At 36.6% G+C, this 24134-nt stretch overlaps 2 protein-coding genes and 1 long non-coding RNA gene across 16 annotated transcripts in view; 2 read left to right on the forward strand and 1 right to left on the reverse strand.

Annotated features, from left to right (window-relative positions):
• LOC140531007 (A-kinase anchor protein 9-like) overlaps positions 1-16502 on the forward strand; it is a 63759-nt gene extending 47257 nt beyond the window's left edge. The window contains exons 9-19 of the mRNA XM_072650207.1: positions 406-2085; positions 6877-7029; positions 7499-7678; positions 8861-8924; positions 9084-9196; positions 9669-9860; positions 10114-10302; positions 10623-10767; positions 12855-13074; positions 14406-14556; positions 15944-16502. Of these exons, the coding sequence (XP_072506308.1) occupies positions 406-2085; positions 6877-7029; positions 7499-7678; positions 8861-8924; positions 9084-9196; positions 9669-9860; positions 10114-10302; positions 10623-10767; positions 12855-13074; positions 14406-14556; positions 15944-16009 (3153 nt within the window). The 3' untranslated portion in view covers positions 16010-16502. The remainder of the gene's footprint in view (positions 1-405; positions 2086-6876; positions 7030-7498; positions 7679-8860; positions 8925-9083; positions 9197-9668; positions 9861-10113; positions 10303-10622; positions 10768-12854; positions 13075-14405; positions 14557-15943) is intronic.
• LOC140530917 (uncharacterized) overlaps positions 1-24134 on the reverse strand; it is a 1083438-nt gene that overhangs the window by 357693 nt on the left and 701611 nt on the right. The gene's annotated exons all lie outside the window — the stretch shown is intronic.
• Positions 16148-24134, forward strand: part of LOC140531008 (uncharacterized) — a 30787-nt gene continuing 22800 nt past the window's right edge. The window contains exons 1-2 of the mRNA XM_072650208.1: positions 16148-16355; positions 19510-19586. Of these exons, the coding sequence (XP_072506309.1) occupies positions 16148-16355; positions 19510-19586 (285 nt within the window). The remainder of the gene's footprint in view (positions 16356-19509; positions 19587-24134) is intronic.

A 24134-nucleotide genomic window follows, 5' to 3' on the forward strand; every position in this document is an offset into this window, starting at 1 on the left:
TAGGTGGCTTCTAGTTCCGCCGTACTGGCAAGGCATCAGGCATCTGTGAATACACTTTTTCTCCATCCTTTTCCGATGAATCACCTCTGGTTTACCAGCAAGATCTAGGTCAGTAGTAGATTTTGTCATTAGTAGTCATGCAGAATACAGATCTTCTTCATGGTTATGCTTATTGACCCCCTTCCTAACTGAATAATAGATGTGTATGCACATTGTTGATCTTTTAAGAAACTTCAAAATAAAAGTTTATCAATTTTAAACCTGTTATATACAAATCACATTTATTAAGGCAATTAGTATACTATAAAATGAAAGGAGAATGCTTTACTATGAAACCTAGATGACAGAGTTCTGAAGCTATGTGTTAAGTTGCCATCAATTAAAGATTCTCTCTCTTATTTTCAGAAGGAACAAAAAGATTCAAGTAAAAAGGAATTAGAGGAAAAAGATTCAGTCATGGAAGAGTTAAAAATAAAACTAGTAGAAGAAGAAGAAAACTCAGTTGAGCTGAAGGATAAACTCATTGCTACTGATAAATTACTGGGGGATTTCAAAGAACAGATTGTAGAAAAGGAGAAAGAAATAAGTAATATAAGACTAGAATTAGCGAATTCTGAACAAAAAGAAAGACAGCGTTCTGGTGAAATAAAACAATTAATGGGGACTGTTGAAGAACTTCAGAAGAAAAGTCGTAAGGAAAGTCAACTTGAAACTGAGACGGTACAAAGAATGGAAATACAGACTCAGCAGAAATTGGAGAAACTCCGAGTAGAGCTAGATGAAATGTATGGGCAGCAGATTGTGCAGATGAAACAAGAGTTAATAAAACAGCATATGTTTGAACTCGATGAACTTAATGCACAACATAAAGGACAACTGGAAAATGCTTTAAAAACATGTCGAGATATTCCAGTAAATGAAAATCAAATACAGTTAATGAATATGGCAATTACTGAATTGAATCTAAAACTTCAAGATGCTATTTCTCAAAAGGAAAAAATAAGCAAGGAGTTAGAAATAATTTCAAGAGCAAAATCTATTTTGCAGAGTCAACTTGAAGACCTTTTTGAAGAATTAAGCTTTTCTAGGGAGCAGGTTCAAAGAGCTCGACAGACAATAGCTGAACAAGAAGATGAACTTAACGAAGCACACAAATTGCTTAGCGGTGTGGAAGATTTGAAAGCCCAGATCGTGTCTGCGTCTGAATTCAGGAAGGACTTAGAGTTAAAGCATGAGGCCGAAGTCAGCAATTACAAGATAAAGCTTGAAATGCTAGAGAAAGAAAAGAACGCTATTTTCGATAGAATGGCTGACTCTCAGGAAGCTGAATTAGAAAGACTGCGAACTCAGCTGCTATTCAGCCACGAAGAGGAACTAACTAGACTCCGGGAAGGCTTAGAAATTGAGCATGAAATGAACATAGAAAAACTGAAAGATAACTTAAGTGTTCACGATAAACAACAGATAGAGGAATTACAGAAGGAAATGAGTCATGAGATGGAAAGCATCCAATTTGAAAAAGACAATTTAATAACTAAGCAGAATCAATTATTTTTAGAAATTTCAAAGCTGAAAGATTTACAGCAGTCTCTTGTAAATTCAAAATCAGAAGAAATGACTCTTCAGATTAAGGAGCTTCAGAAAGAGATTGAAGTACTCAGACAGGAAGAAAAGGAAAAGGGCACACTGGAACAAGAAGTGCAAGAGTTACAACTGAAAACAGAATTTTTGGAGAGGCAAATAAAGGAGAAAGGAGATGACCTTCAAGAAAAATTTACACAACTTGAAACTGAACATACCATTCTTGAAAATGAAAAGAAAACTCTAGAAGACATGTTGAAAATGTATTCTCCCATTAGCAAAGAAGAAGGTTTTATTTTCATAGATTCAGTTAAGCCCAAATCTGAAGAATGTGAGTGGCAAAAAAAAATTGATATAGTCCTAGAAGAAAATGAAAAACTCACAAAACAGTGCACACAGCTAAACGAAGAGATTGAGAGGCAAAGGAATACATACTCATTTGCTGAAAAAAACTTTGAGACAAATTACCAGGAGTTAAGAGAAGAATATGCTTATCTTCTAAAGGTAAGATCTGATTTAGAGGACAGTAAAAGCAAACAGGAAGTAGAATATGAAATGAAGCTAAAGGCTCTTACTGATGAGCTTTATCATTTACAGAAAAGTAAGCCAGTTCTTTTAGTGAAAACTAAAAGTGCAGATTCTGAAAGCTGTAAAGATGACAAGTCTTTCACAGCAGAAATTTCTGAAATGGGTGAAGTTGTTGAGAAAGATACTACAGAACTTATGGAGAAACTTGAGGTGACCCAGCGAGAGAAATTAGAACTATCAGAGAGACTGTCAGATCTTTCTGAACAGTTCAAGCAGAAACATAGTGAAATTAATCACTTAAGTGAGGAAGTGAAATCTAAAGCAAGAGAAAGAACAAGTTTTAAAAAGATGCAAAGAGCTAGAAATCATAGTTGGCCATAGTCGAGCAGAACACATGGATGAGTTAAAACTTAAGCCATGCAATTTTAAAAATGGTATTCAAACACAGGGAAATAAAGATTCTGCAGCTCCTGTACTTAAAATAAATAAAGACTTTGATGAAGGGGCAAAGATCATAGAGATGAATATTAGAAAAGAAAGCGAGCAAGAATTGGTGAAGCCTGAGAAGAATTCTCTTTTGGCTCCCATGGACTCTGTGACTGACCAGTTGGCTAATGAGTCGTTAGCATCATCTTTAGCTATTGCACAGAGTGGAAATGACCAGCTTCGGCAGGAACTCAGTCCTCTGAAATCTGAACAGGTTTGTTTACTGATTCATGTGTGATTAAGCTAGAAGAGGGAAAAACCTCAATTAGAAAATATTTTTGTTCTTTACAAAAATATAAATGAACATTCTGAAAAGAAGAATAAAATTAACCTTTTTCAAGTTATTCTCATTAGGGCTTGTAACTTATTTTTCAGGTAGATTTTAAATAGACAAATTAAATTATCCTAATTTTCTGTAATTGTTATATTGGATCCAAAAAACATTAAAAACTAACTAATGAAAACAGTTTATATGTTCAGATAAAGCCAGAGGAAACATTTGACAGTTTATATTTTGCCAACTGTAATACTGTGAACATTAATCTAATTAATGAAAATTATTATAGAATGATATGGAAGTTACAAGTAGGATGATACATATTACTGCCTAACCAGGATCGATTTTTTTTTTAAAAAAAGCATTTCTAGGTAACAAGGTCACCTTATGGTGATCTAATTATGAATCTAGAAATCAAGAAATTGATACCTGTGAGCTACTTAAATCTATAGAATATTTGATTATTTTAGAGATAGTGATGGTTTCAACTCACATAAATTTGTAGAGTGAAAGATTCTTAGGAGACAATACTTGTGTTCGAAGACCAACTGCTTAGATGGTCAGTTTTCTGACCATTGTAGAAGTAGCTCCCATCTCCTTACTATGGTTTAAGGAATGGATTGTTTTGGTTTTTTTTTTTTTTGTTAAGTAACTTAAAGGTGATCACTGGTACAGAATGTATTAGAGCAAATTCTTTCACTTTGCCTCATCAGTTTCCTTTTGACAGCGTGGCTTACTCTACGGGCTGAGACCAAGGCCAAACCATAGACATTCAGAGATATTTCTTGCTACTTACGGCTCTCAGCGTACTAGAAGTTGATTTCTTTATCTAGTTGTATTATTATTTTGGACTGATGGATTTTCTGCTCCTATTCCTACCTCAATTCTGCAATTCTGTTTCTCCTATTAATTACCAGTATAACCTTGGGAAAGACATTTCATCCTTCTGTCCTCAGTTCCCTTATCTGTAACATAAAGGGGATAGCCTTTATGACCTTTGTGGTTTTCTAGATTTCTAAATCTAGCATGGTAGGTTCACAGGATGAGGAAATAACCAGTTTTGAATTTAACAAATATTTAGTACACGCAGTGCTCAAAACACTGTTCTGGGCACTGGAACGGCACTGCCGTTCGAAGTACAATTACAGGCAGAACGAGAAGCTTTAGATAGAAAGGAGAAAGAGGTTTAAAAATTCTTAATTTTAAAAATTGATATTTTAATTATTTTATTATTTTAAAAACATCAGTTGAACTTAAGAGATTTTGTCTAAAATACTTCAGCATGTTAACTAAAAAATTTTAATTTGCCTTCTTAAAGATACATCACTGTGCAGCAATAGGTTTTGCTTAGAAATTGTGATTTTTTTTAATAAGTAGTATTTGTCTTTTCTGTGAACTTACTTTAACAGTATCTTTACTATGTGAATATCCCCACTCCTCACCCCTTCCTAAACTATCTCATGATTGAACTTCCACAATTTACTTATGTAATAAAAATACAGTAATTTTCTAATTTTTTTTCAGTATGTATTCAGTATATTTTTTTCTTTCTGAGAGAGAAAGACCACTTGGGATAAAGAAACATGATTTTTAAAAATTCAAAATTGATGTTTATTCTGATAGTCCCAAGTGAATTAGAAATAATTTAGAAGAAAACCAGTCAGAAAGAGATGCTAAGAAAATATTATCAGAAACACTAAAACTCAAAACAATCTGAGAGGCTGACTTAAGGTTCTTGAAAAAAAAAGTTGTTTGGCAGTGGGTTCTTTTTTTTTTTTTTTTTTGAAGTTGTATTAGAAGAAAGAGGCAGATAAAAGAAGAGGACCAGTGCTCAGGGTGACTTGAGATCATAAGAGAAAACAGAACTTTTCAACTTGAGTTTTCTTCTGTTTTCTCTGCCAAGAGGAATGACCCCTCAGGAAAGGCCAGAATGTTGATTAATAGGGAGCTGAAACACAAAATAAATGAGGCAGTGCTAAGAAAGCACTCAGCTACCCTTAAGAGTTCATGCTGAGGCTGTTGGAAAGGAGTGAGGGTTAGGTGGATCACCTTCTCCCTGGTGAAAATGTGGAGGGAAGGACGGTGCAGACCTCTCTGATGTACTCACGCTGTCCATCCAAGGAGCCTCCTTTCAGGAAACCCAATTCCAAGCTGCAAGCCACTTCATGCTGGGGCAGGGATAGAGAAGGAGTGGTAAACAGATCTCTGGCTGTCCTTACTAATGATAAAACAGAAAAAACTTTGTGTGGCAGAAAGAGAGCTAGATATGAAGCAAAATGATATGAAGCAAAAATACACTTCCAGCTCTTCCACTTACCTCTATAACTTTGGGCAAATCATTTCACTTCGATGAGCCCGTTAGTTCATTTGCAAAATGAGGAAGTTGAATTAGATGATCTTTGAAGGCCCTTCTAGCCTTCAGTTTCTCACCTTTCGACCTCATTTTAGGGGTTTTAGCTATATCCTTTGGTGGCCTGTATTTTGAGCATTAAAGGACTGCTCTACTAATAATTTCTTCATTCTAAAGTAGAAATCAAAATCATAGTAACAGAGCAATAAAAATTTACACCTCTTCTTTTGTGTTAGAAGTTAAAATCCGAATTATGTTTATTTTTCCTTTGTAATCTTAATAGTTTTCTAAAATATGTAGTTCTATTTTTGTACAGTGCTTAAAATGTTTCATCTCATTAAAATTTTAAAACGTGCAATCATATTCTTATCCCTTATCACAGAAAGAACTATATTTCAACTCTAAATTGAGTTAAGCAAATATTTATTGAGTTCCTATTATTTGCAAAGTAATTGTGCTAGAAATCACAGGGGCTATGGCAACAAAGAAGATACAGTGGCAGCACCTAACCCAGCATCTTTTTCAGTGTAGAAGTGCTTAATAAATGTTGGCTGACTTTCAGTAATGTTCTCCGAGGGGCAAATAGCATGTTGTTGGAAGCACAAGACAGTTACACTCATAACAATAATGTACTCTAAAAACTTTTCAGTCTCATCAAGAAAGTGCCAGTGGAGGAGGGTCAGTGTCCACTGGTATCAAGGACAGCTTCAAAGAGGCTGGTGAGAAGGGCTGTTTTATTCATGGCATTTGTATTCCCAAGGCCTAACAGAGAGCAGACGTTCATTGATTGTTTGACATGAAAGAATGGGCAGGATTTTGATAGGTAGGTAAAGGGGGAAAGAGAATCCTCAACAGGAAATCATCAAGCAAAGGCATAGGAAGAGGATACTAAGTCATCTGGTCTAGATGGAGCATTGAGTAGAGAAGAAGGGAACTGTTGGGAGACAGAGCATGTCATGGAGGGTTGTGAAAACCGTGATAAGGTGCTTGGACCTCGTTCCATGATCTGGTCAGGCTTTTGAACAGATTGACTTGAGAAAGGTTCATCTGGCAACCATGGGATGTGTGGCGTAGTAGAGAGAGCACTGGGCCCTGGGGGATGAAGGACCTGGGTTTTAGTCTGTGTGACTTTCGAATCTCTTTAACTGACTGACTTAGTTTTGTTATCTGCAATAAGGTAATTGTACATGTCCTAGCCTTCTTACAGGACTATTGTGAGCACCTAATATTATACAACTCAGCCTCAGTTTCCAAATTTATAAAAATGAGGAAAGGGTAGCACCTCTGTCACAAGGTCATGAGGTGCCTGTGCTCAATTTTATCTGCTCTGGACTTAGTAGCTTAAAAGTGCTTAGTTTGTCATACAAGAGGAGAGTCTTTTTTAACTTCTTTTTAAAAATAATCTGTGCACTAGAATTGTTGCCTGAAAACTATAGTGATTTTTTTCAATTGCACAATATTAGAACCAGGAGGGATCTAGCCTCCTGGTCCAGCCCCCATATTTTATTTGTTTCTTAGCACCCAGTCATGTCTAAACTCAAGATATAATTTTGAACACTGTTCGTACATCTTTTCCACAGGATCTCTTAGGAAATCAACATTGTGTCTAAAGAACTTCTTTCTTCCGTTTCTGTTTGTCATTTTGACCATGCAGATCACGAACTTAGAGGAACAATTGGAGCAATTTAGAGAGGAGCTGGAAAACAAAAATGAAGAACTTCAGCAACTGCACATGCAGCTGGAAATAGAGAAGAAGGAGCGCAGGGCGCACCTTGAGGACCTCGAGCAGGAGAAGAGGTTTCTCCAGGTGAATGCTGCAGGGAGACATCAGTTACAGCTGGGCTGTGACGTGGAAGCACAGATGCGGATCCATTACACGTTATACATGAACACTATGTCAGTGCAAAGTGCTTAAGAAGGCATTTAACCACATTTTTTTTTTTAAACCAAGTAGCCATCTATGTGAGCAGCAGTGTGGGATGGTGATGTGGTGCACTGTAGAGAGCGTTAGGTTTGGAGCTAGGATGCAAGGGTTCAGATTCTGGCTGTGACACTGAGCAGCTGCTTGACTGGGGGCCCAGAAGTCTCTGTTTCATCTTCAGTTAAATGGATATGGGATTGTTGCTAAACTCTTTGTAAACCCAGCATTATCATTGTTTCTTCCACATTTTTTTCTTGTGCATTTTGACATTCTAATTTACATAATCTTTAGTTGGAACATCATTCAGAAAATGCCATTCTAACCCCAGCCATTGTGTTTTATTGTTCGTCAACAGGATGAAACGGAAAGACTCGGTTTTGCTGTACAAGAATTTGAAGATAGCTCTACAAAGGACCATCATCAGGTATTTGGGAAGTTTACCCAGATGATACAGGAGAAAAAATTAGAAATTGGTAGACAAAATGACCATATTACAGACCTTCAGAAGCAGCTTGAAGTTACAGCTGATAAGAAGGTGTAGTTATCTTACATTGACTCCTACCTGAAATAAGTTGTAGAGCTGGAACTATAAAGAGCAGAAATGTTGGACTATTGGCTACAAGGAGATAGCAAATAGATTTCAAATATTTCTTACTTTCTAGGCCTCTAGAATTCCTGATATATTTCCATTCCCTTTGGGCTTCTACGTTATTCAAACTTTACTTAATGCTTTTTACATGCTAAGTACTTTTTTATTTATCGCTATATCCCCCACCTGCCCATCTCTGATCATTGCAGCAGCATTCTAGCATTTCTTAATGTTTGGTTTTCTCATGTTTCTTCGTGGAATTCTAACACACACACACACACACACACACACACACGTATACATACACATGTACGTATACACACAATGCTTACGTATAATGAAAATGTCTCTGTGAGAGTTATTGATGACAGCATATCATAGTGGAGACTCGGAGTCAGGAAGACTTAGATTGGAGTCTGTCCTCAGACATTTAAGAGCTTTGTGATCCTGGGTAAGTCACTTAATCTCACTGAGCCATAATTTCCTCATCTGTAAGATGAAGATAATCACAGTGTGTAAATATCACCTAATATTATTATGTTTATGTATAATAAGTATATAGATTATTAACTTTGAAGAGCAATTAGAGCTATTTGGAAAAGAGTTGTAAAATATACCTACATACCACATATAGGTATGGGCTTAGCTTTTGGTGCCATTTTCTGGATACTGTTTTTACTTCAGCAGTTAAAATTTAAAATTCCATTCAACAAACATTTTTTGAAGATATATCACATGAAATAAGAAAAGGGAAAGAAACTGAAGGAATTAGAATAGTGAGGAAACAAAACTCTCCCTCTTTGCTTATGATATGATGGTATACTTAGAGAGTCCTAGAGAATCAACTAAAAAGCTATTTGAAATAATTAACAACTTTAGCAAAGTTGCAGGATATAAAATAAACCCAGATAAATTATCAGCATTTCTATATATTGCCAGCAAAGTCCAACAGCAAAAGAAAGAAAAGATAGAAAGATAAAGTGCATTTAAAATAACTGCCTTACAGCAATAGTGATAGATTCTTTTTCATTTACATACATACATGTAGACATACCAGCTGATATTTTTATTTACTGGGCAAGACAATAATAGCTCTTCTTTCAAATGTGTTTGTTCTGTCCAATATAGGTAGTTTCAGTTCCTGGATCAATACACTCTGACTTTTATCAAAGTAGAGAAATGTGTTCTAGTGGTAAGTCATGATAGAATTTTATTTTGTTACATTTTCCACAATAGCATATTCGAAATCTTTTTGTCTGTTATGTGAAAATTCCTTTCATTTTTATAATTTAAATAAATAAAATTTATAATGCTTTTATTCGTACTAAATAATTATTTTTATTTATTTTAGACTCTGGATTAGATTGGAGTCAAGGTATCGGTCTTCAACAAAGCCAGGAATTTGATATTGAAGACACTCCAAGGGAAGAACGTGAAAATTCCTTAACTCCAGAGATGCTAAAGGTATTAATAAATTGATATCTTTCTATCAGATTAAATCCTTTCTGTGTTAGACACAGTGGTGTATTAGGAGGTATAAGTACTACATTATGTAAGGAGACTCATAGAATTGTGATCCCAGGAGAGAGCTTATTGCCTTTTTGATAATGATTAAAGCAGCAATAAGGATAGATTTTACAGACCCAAAAGCCATATCCTGTGCACTTATAGCCACTGTGCAGCTTCGAAAAGGCAATGTGCTGAATGAAGCAGGAGCATGCTGGTAGGAAGAGGGGTCGGCTGAGTGCTGCGCTGGCCTTCTCTTTTAGAGATCTCAGTGTATGCCACTCAGCCCCCAGCAAGCATAGCATGCCATTCCCTGCTTGATTTTCCTTAGAGAGAAACACAGATACCACTTTCTTTTTCTGTTTCATTCTTCAGTTGTCCAGTACAGGAATACAATTTCAACACTTTGGTTTTGGGGTTTGTTTTACAGGGGTTGCTGAGAGAGGTCCATGATGAGGGTGTGCAAGTGCTAGCTCTTACTGAGCCACATTTCAGTGAAGGAGATGCCTGTTTTACTGAGCAAACTTCTGCATTTTGTCTGGAAGATAGAGAAATCTACCTCAACGTAATCTCATCTGATGTGGATTTAATTGCCAAAATGCAGGTGCAAAGGGAAACTGAGGTACACCAAAAATATAATGCAAGCATACGAATTTTCAGAATTTTAAAAATCTTTCCAGTGAGCCCTGTTTTCTCAAGTAAGATTTGTCCTTCATGTTGGTAAAAGTTGCTGCAAATTTCATACTTGAAAAGTGCAATTTTTGGAAGTGCTTGTTTAAATATTTGTCATTTTAAAATTATGAATATGTGATCATTTTTAGAACATATGAAAAATGCCCTGCCTTGAAAGTTGACATTATTTTATATTTTTTTAGCTTAATGAGAGTTCTCAGTCCCATGAGAATCCTCCAGATTGGCAAAGTGAATTTCTGCATGCCTTTCAGCAAATCTATCTAGAAGTTCAAAACATTCTGCTAGCCATACGTAAGACAGATTTGACAGCTCTCCCTATGAGAGATGTCCATGGATTGGTGAATCTGTTGGAGCAAAGATTACAAGATCAGGTACTGAAAGAAACTGCTGCAAAAGACATTGATTGCCATAGTACTGTTAAGAACCACTCCTGTGTGAAAGGGGAAGCACACCAGAAACCCATAGTCCTAAAGTTGTTAGTATTTTGTGCTGTCTTTTTTAGTGAGAGGCTTCTTAATTAGTTTGATAGTCTTTTCAATTAAGCATTTAAACAAACATGAAGCATATGCATTATAAAGAACACTGTGCTAGGTAATGGGAGAAGTAGATTGGAATAATAATATGTATTCCCTTCCCTAAGGAGCTCACTGTTGGATACAGTTTATGGATTTTTACATCACTTTCTAAATAGGTCATTAAATGCAGAGCTGCCATGGAGTATATTCAGAGTGCAGACAGAAGAAGCTTGTTGAGCGAAATCCAACCATTATGGGCTCAAATAAATACTGAAAAAATGACCATGAAGAGAGAAGAAGAGAGTGATTCACAAAGCCAAGGTATGTTGTAGTGTCGTGTGTGCTTGCCTATATATGTAAGTATGTATTTACAGTCCTGATTTTAATCTTTTTTGTCCTTTTCTCAGTTAATGAAAATTTCCTATTACTCAAACTTTAGTATTATTCTTAGAGAGCTATCCAAAATCAAAGCCAAAGCAATTTTATTAGTATTAAAATAATGCGTATTTGCTTCAAAAAATTTACCAGTGAATAAATATTTCATTGAAAATGACACTAAAGCTACTGAGTAAAGTCAGCACCTTTCCCTGTTTTGCATCTATGCAGGATGAGATAATAAATAAGTTTCCTTCTCCACATTTCACTTGATGGCCGCACGAAAGAAGGATTCAGGGATTTAAACAGTTGTTACTTTAAACAAAGATTTCACATCTAATCTTAATCATGTGTGGTAATAGAATTTGTGCTATCATTGTACAAAATTTAAAGTATTCCTTTAAATAGATTTAGATTCCTTTCAGATCCACGAAAAATGTTTTTTAAGTAGCATATAGATAATCCAGATATATTCATTTAGATTCTGTACCCTTCATTTCTAGGGAAAAAAATAAACTGAAGATGATTTTACGTTAGATCAATGAGCACAGTCATGTTGTTATTTAAACGTATGAGTCTCTAATTTTATTGATTTCCATATACCTCAGCTAAAGTCAGTGTCTCCTCCCCGACAAAAAAGTACTTGTCAAAGACAGTAGCATAATGCCACCCAACTGCCCTCCCTGCACTTGGTGCACGGCGTCATCTTGAAAGTGGGATCTGGCGATTCCTGTAGCTATTCCTGTAGTGATTCTTGTAGCGATTCTTGTGGCAAATTGGTGAATGAAGTCAGAGAGAGTAAAGTGAAATCTGACTCAGATTATATCCACACTTGTTGAAAGTAATTTGCCAGCCCTGTCAGCCTTTTCCAGTGTAGAACAGAATCTACATTACTGTGACATGAAATTCATATGTATGTGTTGGTATTTATTGAGCCATCTATCTATCTGCCACTAAGAATGGAGATGAAAGTGAGTTCAATAATAGAACCAAATTCATGCTTTATTTTACAAGTACCTTTTATCTAAACATAAATTTAATTGACCATTGCTTTATTGTTGCAGAATTTATTTTTGAAGTTTTTATTGGTATTCATTAAAATACTGTTTATGCATGACATGTTATTGCTTATATACATGTATGTATATATACATATACACACGCACACACATATATATATATCACAAGTCAAATTTTGTTCCTCAAAATGTAGACAAATACATATGAGTTTTATATAGCATTAGTAGCCAAAAAGCTAGTGTTGCTTCTGTCTCCTAACACCATTTTTATTAAGGTATTTCATTCTAAATTAGGTAGGGATTTTAAAAATTCATTTTCTTTTCAACTTTGATGTCATGCTACAAATTTTTGTGTGTTTTGTGTTTTTGTTTTTAAAGAAAGTATCGTGAACAAAAGCACAGATTTGGATTTAACTTCTACAGAATCATAGTAAAGTTCACAGAAATTGTCTACAAAATGGCGCTGCACTGAAAAAAGAAATAGTCGACTAAAACTGAAAATTGTAGCATTAGTTAAATGGATAATCCATGCAAGTACTTTGCGTAGATGGCAACTTATTTATGGAGTACAAGGTTAAGGATTGTGAGCATAAGTTAATCAAATTTGTAGGTGAATGGAAAAAAATAAAGATTCTTTTATTCACATTATTATTTTAAACTTTAAAAGATGATTTCTATTTGAAATGTTGTATGTTTAATAAATTGACTTGTGTTCATTTTGAGTATCCTGTCATAAATTTGTTCTATAGCCATATAATCTTCCTGGTGTTTCAGTATAACATGGGGAACTTTCTTAATGTTGAGCGGTAGATTTCACCCAGTAATCCCAGATCATTGTCATTTCACATGTGTCTAATAAAATATTGAAATGGTACAAAATTTAAAGTGTAAATAATAGTATAAAGCTAATGAAATAGAAGAGACCAGACCTGTAAATTAAGTAATGCTGTGACACAGTTATTCCTAAAAGCAATTAAGCAGTTGTCTCACAGATATTAGTGTGTTCTTTTCTAGAACTTTTAGAACACAACATGCAGCAGAAGCAGGCTCAGATCCTGGAGATGCAGGTGGAGCTGAGCGCACTGAAGGAAAAAGCAGCCAAACTACAGGAAGAGCTCAGTTCTGAGAGAGTGAGGGCTGCTGACCTCCAGGATGAGCAGACACAGGCCAGGCTGGAGCTCGAAACGACGCTCAAAGCCCAACACAAACACCTGAAGGAGTTAGAAGCTTTCAGGTGTGCTGGGCTTCCTTCTGTCAGTTTTCTGTTTGATTGGGCATCTGTGCTCCCATCCTTTCCACTTACACTGATATGCACCCAGAATGACCTCACTAATAATCAGTATGGATGTCTGATGCTATACATACCAAATTCTCTGTCTTCCTAGAGCTTGTTTGACAATAGCGTGATGCACGAAATCTTGGGGACTTCCTAAATCTTGACTGTTTTTCTGTAATTACATTTGGGAAGACTTACAGTGCAGAACATTAGAGCCAATGGATACCATGTACTGAGAAAGGCAATACTGAAAAAAAAAAAGAAAGAAATGAAAAGATTGTATGCTGAAATAGAATGTCTGTGAACAGTTTCACCTAACATAGCGTTAGTAGTTTTTCCTAATCCTGAATCCAGGAGTCTTTTCTAGCCCCAGCTTCATACATTGGTTTGGTGTTAGGAAAGCTATTTATTTTTTATCTTTCTTTTAAAAAGTAACTGAAGGTAATGATTATGCCCTATTTGGGATGAATTGATTAGTATGGGTGGGGATTAGTTCCTATATGTACATTTTTTAAAAGGTGGTATTTTCTATAAAACATAGACATTTTTATAAATATCAGTGAAATTTGGATCCCTAAAGAAAAACTCATTATTTTGAAAAATTGCAGGAAAATATATAGCTATATAATGGTTATTTACCATACTCAGGAAAAAATGTGTATTTGCAACTGTAGTAAATTGCACTTTAAAGAAATGTATAAAGTTTCATTACATGTTGTATTGTCTACGTTAATAAATGATAACTTGACAGTAGTTAGCCGGTATTGCTCCTTGAATAGGTCATCTTCAACCGTAATAAGCATTTATTCAGTATCTGTTATACACCAGGCACAATTCTAGGTGCTAGAGACACACATCAAATAGTCCCTGCCCTTAAAAAGTTCGCATCCTCTCAGGAGAAACAACTTGTCTACAGATTATTCACTGTAAGATATGGACAAAGTAGATACAAAGAGGGAAGAGACCAGAGAAGGCCTCCTGCGGAAAATGGTGCCTAAACTGTGCTTGGAAGGAAGGTTGTGATTCTGCAAAGCACACATGAGGAAGAGATGCGTTTCAGACATGGGAGAGCATGAAGGGAGTAATATGTGAAACAATTGAAATGAGCCACAAGGTATAAATAGTCAAGAACCTTCCCTATGATTAGGTTATTAAATGGTCCGTATTTGAGCTTTGACAGTAGGCACCAAGCCAACAGGTAGCTTCTCTGGGGAGGATGCATTTTCCTTCTTGGTATAATGCCGTGACAAAATATTGTTTTTTAAAGATCATTTCTGTTTCTGTTTTAGGATGGAAGCCAAAGAAAAAACAGAAAAAGTACATTTGTTAAATGATACATTAGCCAATGAACAGAAAGAAACCAGAGAGCTTCAGTGGGCTTTGGAGAAGGAAAAAGCCAAGTTGGAACGTAGTGAAGAAAGGGAAAGAGAAGAACTTGAGGTATGCTCCTTTTCATCTTTAAATGATCCTGAACATTTTTTAAAATAAGTTTTTATTGATACAGTTTGGGGTTGGGTTTTTTTTTATATTATGATGGATTCCCCCAGAAATCCACTCCCTCTCTGTGAACCATCTCACATAGCAAATAGTATTTTTAAAGAGGAAAAATCATCATAACTGATTAATACATTGAAAAACTCTGAAAGTAAGCACAGAGTGCAACACTTGGAATCTCCCACCTCTGCAGAATGATGGAGCGGGAACCTCTTCTGTCTTATCTTCTAAAGCTTGCTTGTTCTGTATAATTTCACAACTTTCACTTCTGATTTTTTTTGTGGCCTTTCCTTTTACACTGTTTGTAGTCTTCTATATTGTTTTCTTGGCTTGGGTAAGAAGCCTTTTTGGAACATGCCATCTAAAGCTGTCTTTGTTAGGCACAACAGGTTGGGCAGCATACAGTATGTTGACTTATTATTTTATCTAAACTGTATACCATCAAAAAAGTAAAACATGTTAGTTTTGCATCAGAGAAGTCACATAACAGAATTATCATTCTTGAATTAAGTTATATTATATATGATATGATTCCATTGGTTGAGTGGAATCTGACCCTGATTACATTGATGGTAACTGAAAATAATCAACCTTGTTTATCATGTCCAGTCGGAAAATAGAAACTGCACTGCCTTGATACGCTAAGATAGCCTTAGCATATTCATTCACATCTATCACTAAAAAGGGGTAGGAAAATTATCCTAGTAATAGAGAATTCTAGTATACTGATTTAGAAGTGTTATGAGAGACCATCAGTCCCTAGCAGTGGAAAAACAGATCCAAGTGCACTGCCAGGAGACCATCTTCCAGTGGTGCTGACCCAAGCCCTGCTCACTAGGATTCTGATTCCCAAAGGACCTTGAAACATCAGCTCTGCTGATGTGCCTCAGGATCCTCGCTGCAGCCGAACCTTCTTTATGAGTTGTCTCTCCTCGTCCAAGTGTGAGCTCCTGGAGAGCAAGGCTGCTCACTTTTCTGCTCCTATTCCCAGCACAGAGCTTAGGCTGTGGTGTGCACTTAATAAATGTTCTTCCATTCCATTCTTAGGGGAGAAATGATATATATTCATATCCACTGTATGTTTCCTTCTCTTTAGAAGGATAAAAAAAATGTTCTCAAAAGAATTCTGTCCTACCACGTTTTTTAACTTATATTCTTTGGCTTTGAAAAATGATTTATTAGCTTTACGGGGTGAATCATTTTTACCTTTGTTTCCCAGTTCTTACATTGTCAGGATTAACACTGATGACTGGTATCTTAAAAAAAGATGTGTTATTAGGATCAGAAATTGGTTAGTAACAATATCGTCTTCCTTCATTTTATTTTGTGCAAGGATCTAAAATATTCACTGGAAGGTCAGAAACAAAGGAATGTTCAATTAAATCAACTTTTGGAATAGCAGAAACAACTCCTGAGTGATTTGCAACAGAAAATAGTGTCCCAGGGAGCTCTGTATGATGCCCAGATATCAGAAGAGCGAAGCCAGAAGTCAGAGCTTCAAGGACTACTTGAATCAAAGAAAATTCGAATCCTGGAAATGCAAGAGACCCTTGAAAGGGAAAGAGAATTACATGCACAGCTTCAGGCTCATGATGATGATGACCATGAACAGGATAAGGCATCCACATCAGGGGAAGCAGTGCTCAGAGATCTGCAGAAACAGCTGTATGAAAAGCACAACCGCATAGTGGAGCTGGTCGGTGCAATTGAAAAATATAAGCTGGACTCTGCAAATGAGACAGCAGGTAGAGAAAGATAGACAAATCCATAGGAAGACGTTGCTCACAGAGCAACAGGCCAACACTGAGGGACTAAAAAAGATACATGAGCTACAGTCAAAAATGGAAGACCTCCATTGGCAGCTGGAAGAGAAAAGGCAAGAAATTTATAAATTAGAACTTGAAAGGAAGAGATCACAAGAAATTATACAGGAACTTCAGAAACAAGAACAAGAGAAGGGAGAGAATTTTGAAACTGGAAGAGTATCCTATCAAAATCTCAATGAGGTATAGATTTTCGTTTTTGTAACTATGTATTTTGAATGGAATGTTTGAGTGGAATGTGGTCATAAAATTTGTTTGACTAGATACTGGGTAACATCTGAAAATAGTGAAGCAAACTAACATCTGAAAATAGTGAAGCAAACTACTTAAATTTTTAATTAGAGCTTTACTTAAAATGGAAGGAAATTGCTTTTGTATTTATTTAAGAAAAAACTTAGGTGGTGTACAGTAATTAATTATTATCTTTTTGGTCCTTTGGTCAGCCAACCACATGGGACTCATCCAGTGATGGAACAAGAAATTGAGTTCTCCAGCAGAAAATTGAAGGAACTGAAAAAAAAGAATCAAGTTATCCCGCACTGATTGAGATGAATGGGGGTGGGACAACTGAGGATATCCATGAGCTAGAGACTGTTAGGCAAAAGCTGCAGCTCATCTCATCAAAACTACAGCAGCTGACCCGCAAAGCCTCCAGCAGGTGCGAGAAACCTTCTTGACTTTCCAAGAAGGAATTTGTAACCTGGATAAAGTTGCTTATTAAGATGCAACACATTTTTGTGTTGTCACATCTGAATAGTGAAATAGTTTTCATTCATCCAAAAAAGTACTGTCTTCTTGAGCTTATATATACTTTTTAACAAAACTCTCCTTAATAATATCTAACATTTCTTTAGGCTTTTAAGGTTAAGAAATATAGTACAGTTAAAAATAAATTATGTAAAGTTTTTAGCCTAAAGGTAAAATGTGAGAAGGGAGAATTATGTGAAGAAGAGCTTTAGTTCTGATTGTTGTATTTACAGAGTTTAACACTCCCCAAATTAGTAGAATTAAGCCATGAGGTTTTGTTTTTTCATTTGGGTCCAGAAAAATATTGATCCCATTCTTTTACAATTACAAAAGTTTACTGGATATTCCCAGGAGGGGGAGGTAAGAAATTTTTAACCATTTATAAAGCAATATGGACTTCAATTTTGTCAGAAAATTGTAGAGATTTTTTGAAAATAGCAGTGTAATGCATCTCTTGCTTTGCCTTCCTGCTAAGACAGCTTTGGGGGATTTTCTGGATGAAATAATAGTGAGCAGCGTGAAGAGAATGGAAGCGAAACTTAAGGCCATCTTTTTTTGTTTGTTATTGATCGTTTAAAAGGTTTAGTTTGGGATAATAATGAAAGAAACTAGTGGTTAAGGTTTAGAATGACCGAAATTTGACTTATTCATATCCTGTCTCTTCCTCATGAGCGTGGATAATTGAGAGCAGTTCACCTTATCCCTATATGTGACTTTACATTGCCCAATCTGTCCTCTCACAAAATGCAGTAGTTTCCTTGTTTATAGAACATCCAAGTTGTAATAAGACTTTAAACGGCTCCCAAGAATATGATCATACATTGTGTTTTTGTCACTATTTTTATATGTTGTTGATCTGATTTCATGTCACTTTTTTTTTCCTTTCTAGCCCACTTTAGTATCACCAGGCATTTCCTGTAGCTTATTGACTGAAAGTTTACTAAGACAAAATGCTGAGCTGACAGGACATATCAGCCAATTGACTGAGGAAAAGAATGATTTGAGAAATATGGTTATGAAGCTGGAAGAGGAGATGAGGTGGTTTTGACAGTCAGGACCTCGTGGAGACCAGGTATGTCTTTTGTCAGTGTTTGGTCATTCAGTAACATTGTAAATTGTGTTTTCTGATGGAGTGTGATGAGCCTGAACCTTTCTCTTGCTTTTTTCAAGAGGAGGGGTTCCAGATATGTAATTTCATTAGTGTAGGGAGTTTGCATTGAGGAATTTTTTCTGATTGGAGGCCTAGGTCACCCAGCCTTCACTGTTCTCCAGGCTCCTCCCCAGCGCTTCCTCTAACTGTCCTCCACTCGGCCCCCTCTTTTCAACCTCCACCATGGGTTATCTTTCCCCATTAAAATACAAGCTTCCCTTTTTTTTCTGCTTGTGTTTGTCTTCCCAGTGCTTACCATAGTGCCTGGCAGTAGTGAGCACTTAAGTAAGTTTTGGTTGACTTGATTTGACTATAGGCAATATGTGGTAGAATTATGTGGTAGAAGCAAGCCTGGAACCCAAAGGAAGCTAGGCTAGCACTCTTTCTTCTTTCTTAACATGCATACACTGTATAAACAAATACTTCTACCACACATAAGAAAAAAAATGAAGCTCCTAAATAGAGTATCTTGTAGATCCTAGTGAAAATTGTTTTTTAATTAAAAAAAAAAAGGAAAATAAGCTATTAATTTGTACAGTGATATTTTAATCAAAGACAAGAATTGAAAAGTCAGGCTGACAAATAGTAGAAGCCTATTGTCTTCATGGGAGCACCTGTCTAGTACATGATGGAAATCCTCCCACGATTTGGAGAGTCACTTCCAATGATTGTGAGGTGAATGTAAATAGTGAAGAGTAATGTAAATAGCGAAGAGTAGAACCAGTTTAAATAAAGCTTGATAAGGGATCTAGCTAAGCAAAGTAACCCCAAGGATTTTTAAGGATAAAAAAGAGCATGGACAACCACAAGAAGAAAAATGGAAAAAATCTGCAAAGATTTTTAGAACAAACTGCTTTCTGCATCAGGGAAGGTAGAGACACAGCGCTTGAGTTCTGATGCCTTAATCCTAGAAGTGCTTGTCAAAGAGGTAGAAATGAGACTAAAAAGAACAAAGGCAGGAACAGCAACTGGACTGGACCAAGAACTTAGAGAAGAGATTCATGCAAGAGACAACACAACTCCCAGCTGAGAAGGCATTTAAAGGCAGGGAGAGATACCAGAAATTTGGGCAGGGATCATAAACTAAAAGCAAAATTTCACAGTAGATTGTATATTTACCATCTGAGTTGAAGAGAAATTCCCTAGGATGGTGAAGTTTTCAGATCGTCCTCTTTGCAGATGACCTTTTTATGCTGGCTGCATCAAGAAGTGGAACATGGCAGAGCCTCCTGGAGGAGATCCACAAGCATTCAAGAGTTTGGCCTAAGTATCCACATAGGAAAGATCAAGTGGATGAAAAATGTCTGTGACCAGATTATTACATGCCATTAAATGAACAGCCTAAAGAATTCTCTTACTGTCTCTTAGCCCATCTGTATCTATCTACATAGGTTGATCAAGATAGATCAGTAGAGAGTTGGATGAATAGATCAACAGATCGTCCAGTTGATCTCCTGGGCAGGCAGTACAAATGAATATCTGGTTAGGCCCAGAATTAAGCAGAAGGAGTTCAGGTGCCCTGGAGTGCCTTAAGGAAATGTACAGAGCTCCGTTAAATAATTCCAAATTCCTGGAAACAAAAGCTCATCTTTTAATACTAATATTCTACCACTATTGTAGGATGTGAGTCATATAAGAATATAAAAGTTAGTATAACAGAGGGCAAGGAAAAGATGCATGTTGGGTATGAGACAAGCTGCAAAAAAACATAACAAATAAGAACTGGAATAAAGGCTCTCATTAGGAAAATTTATGATCAGGAAAGAAGATAGATTGGTCTGATGATGAGAGTGAGAAATGACCAGTAGAAGACCTGAGCATTCTCCTTGTAGTCTCACAATGTCAAAAAAGAGAAAGAAAGTTCCCAGCTCACTTCACTGGGGTAAACTCATGAAAGGTATGAATAAGAGTTAGACAAGATGGACATTTATGGATGTGCCAAGATCTGAATGAATCAATAGGTGAAATATCCAAATTAATGAGATCACAAAAGTATTTGGTTATGGTGGATTTATTTGATCACATAAAAATAATTATCAGAAAAATACAATGATTAACCACAACTATGTGATAATGATACATTATTGGAGTATGACTTTAAAGGAGAGTGAAAATGCAGAAGAGTCAAATGGTCAAGAATATGAATGGACATTTTCCAAAAGAGGAAACAGATTGTAAACAGACATTGAAAGATTGAAAAATCTCACTATTAAGAAAAGGAAATTGGCACATTTCTGGGACATAAGGAAAAGAGCCCTAGATTTGCAGGCAGAGACATGGATGGGTAGTGCACCAGGCTTGGAGACATAAAGATTTGAGTTCAGATTCAGCCTCAGACACTGTGTGACCCTGGGCAAGTCACTTAACCTCTATTTGCCTCAGTTGAAATAAAGACTGGGGCCATTAAACTGTACATGGAGATCCCTGTGGGCCATGGATTGACTTCAAAAACCACATATTTAGAGTATCTATGACTTATCTTTATTTTATTTCATATCAAACTTTTATTTGTTTTGTTCACTATTTCCCAATTACATTTTAATCTGGTTCAAGCCCCACTGGGGAGTGTTGTGGGAAACAAGCAACTGGCGGCTTGTGTTTGTGGTGACATCTTGTGTAGTGGAGAGAAAGTCAGCCTCAGAGTCACAGGGGCCAAGGTCCTCGTCCTGTCTTGGAGACCTACAAGCTATGTGATCCAGGAGAAGTTACACTCACTGCTCAAAGCAATTCTTTTTGACTTTACATCAAAGAAAAGGTGTTGCCCTGTGCTGGTACAAAGCTTCCTCAAGAGTTCCCTATTCATATAAAATCCAGATATTTATTCTGCAATATACTTTAATACATGTAATTTTCTCTTCCTCTAGAATATAAACTCTTTGTAAGAAGGGATAGTTTCATTCCTTTTATTTGTATACCTACTGCCTGGCACGTAAGTGTTTAATAAATAATTGTTGATTAATTATGTTGGTGATGAGTCTCTCTGTCCTTAGCTGATTAGACAGCAGACTCAGTCCATCTCAGGGACCATGCCTGAGGAATCTTTCCAGTTCAGAAGATTTTTGTCAGAGCTCATGTTCCCCTAGAATAGTGACTTAGAGAATTCAGGATCCATATTGGGGACATTACGTGAAGGCTCTCTGTAGCCAGAGTACAACACTGTAACTCACCCAATATAGGAAGGCCTGCATATGCTAAATGGATCTTTTGTGGAGGTTCTACAGAAGAATAGAAATGAGTATCTCACAGGATGAGAAGGTGCAGACAGGTTGCAATCTGCACTTATGGAGAGAATGTCCCCATCAGTAAGATTATGGATCCAAGAAGTATTAAAGCACAGTATAGAGTACACACTACATACCTCTGCCTCTGCCTTCCCTCCCCCCAAGCTACTGCCATCAAGAGTTAAGCTATGCCAGAGTCCAGCAAAATAAATCTAATCTCTTAATGGTCAGATTCCTTAATCCTCAATTAGTCTCTTTTTCTTCTTCCTCCTTCTGTCATCTGATCTTTTCTTAAATTACAAAGTACAGTACAATATATCTATTAGGGCCAGGGTGTGTTATGTCACCTACACAATCTGAGAAGGCAATTTAACAGATACAATAGGGAAGAAGATGATCTGAGTATATTATCACCAGATAAGTTAAACTCAGGTACACCTACCACTTGAGAATCCCGATATCACCATACAACACATCCTCAAACTCAGGGGGTGGAAGGGTTTGGAATTAGATGGGGAGAAAGAGGAAATTTGAGATTGGGGGATGAGAGGGATATGTCCTGTTTAAGTCTTCTCAGTTTAAAGAATCTAGTTGGACTAAAAAGGGGGGTGGAGAAATGAGCGGCAAAATAAGGAGAATGGGATAATCAATAAATAGTGGGTCAATATGTATTATACAATACATATTTATTAAGTACCTACTATGTGCTCGGCACTGTGATAAGTTCTGTCAATATAAAGAAAGGCAAAAAAAAACCAGTCCTTGACCAACAGGAGCTCACAGTCTGGGTGGGGAAAACAACAAATAAAAAGAAGCTGAGTTGGGGGTGGGGGGGAGAGGTCTCATCAAGGGTGCATAGTTAAGTCCAGGAGTATAGCAGGATCAGAAATGATGGGATAGACTCCTTATACCACCTCCTTAAATGGAAGTTGTGGAAAGAACTCTAGGATGTTTACACTCTACCCTGTCAGATCAGAAGTGGGAGGAGCGCCCAGACATGGGGTACTAATGAGGTGTGAATTTCAGGGTTGATGCATTTCACAAGATGGTAAATTTCATGATGAAGTCCAAAAGGAAAGCTGTGTAGGAATGATATCTTCCCAGCCACCATTTCTACACCATGCTACTTGGCCAGCACATTCATCTCCACCTACCCTCTCCCCACCAGAACTTTGGATTCTGCCCCAGGATCTGGGGAGATTTTACCTTATCACAATCAGAATCAAGTCTCTGTGTCCCTTCTTGCCTATTTCCATGACGCCCTTCCATTCTTCCAGCTTACCCTGTGTTCTCTACCTTTAACAGAACATAAACTCCTTGAGGGTAAAGATTATCTTGTTTGTTTGTAACTGTATTCCCAGAGCTTACAACTGCACCTGGCACAGAGTAAGCGTTAAATCAATGCTTTATTGATTTAAGTACCATACAGAGATTTCTGAGAGTTTGTGATGAAGCACTCCCCTTTTTTCTGCTTGAAACTTATGTATACAGACACTCATATGTTTTAAGAACTCAGTATTGTACAATTGCAATAACATGATTCAGGAGGAACTCACGTGTTGAGTGAGTCATAGGCTTAACCCCAAAGTAGTGGAAGAAGCAATTAACCAGAGTCGGGGATGGATGTATGAACCAGGAGGGAACAACAAATTAATAATAAATGCATCCTTCATGGTGCTCCTTTCCATGTTAGCCCCTCAGGGGCTGTCTACCTTGCCTACACTTAGTTCTGGCTCTTTGTAACAGTGATCATTTTTATTTTTCATTATTTTTTCTATTTTAGAGGCAGTAAGATGACATCTTAAAGATGTCTTGATTTGCATTGATGTGATCTTTGGGGACTATTAATACTTTTTTATATGGCATAGTGGCTCCAAATCTTTTTTTTTTTTTTTTAATGTTTAACAATCACTGCCATACAATTGCGATTTTATCCCTCCCCACCCACCCCCCACTACCTCCCTCCCTCCCCACGACTGCATACAATTCTGTATAGATTCTACATATACTTTCCTATTGAGTATATTTTCACTATAGTCATGCTATGTAGTCAGACTAAGATAAATGAAAGAATCCGTATAACAAATCAGAACATGATACACAAACAGATACACATACACAAACATGATCTGCTACATTATGTGAGTGACTTCCATATTTCTCTCTCTGAGTGTGGAAGGCATTTTGCCTTGAGGTCCACCATTGGGATTTTTTTTTTTTTCAGAAGTTCTTGTGTTATTACAAAAATCTAAGTCTACCAGAAAAAACTCTCACACACTGTGGTTGTTGCTGTGCATAAAGTTCTCCTGGTTCTGCTCCTTTCACTCAGCATCAGGTCATATAAGTCCTTCCAGGCCTCTCTGAAGTCTTCTTGTTCATCATTTCTTATGGCACAATAGTACTCCATTACATTCATATACCATAATTTATTCAGCCATTCCCCAATTGATGGACATCCCCTTGACTTCTAGTTTTTGGCAACTACATAGAGTGCTGCTATAAATATTTTTGTACATGTGGGACCCTTTCCCATTTTTATGATCTCTTGGGGATATAGTCCTAGTAGCGATATTGCTGGGTCAA

Source organism: Notamacropus eugenii, chromosome 3, assembly GCF_028372415.1.
Source record: "Notamacropus eugenii isolate mMacEug1 chromosome 3, mMacEug1.pri_v2, whole genome shotgun sequence".
Classification (NCBI taxonomy): Eukaryota; Metazoa; Chordata; class Mammalia; order Diprotodontia; family Macropodidae; genus Notamacropus; species Notamacropus eugenii.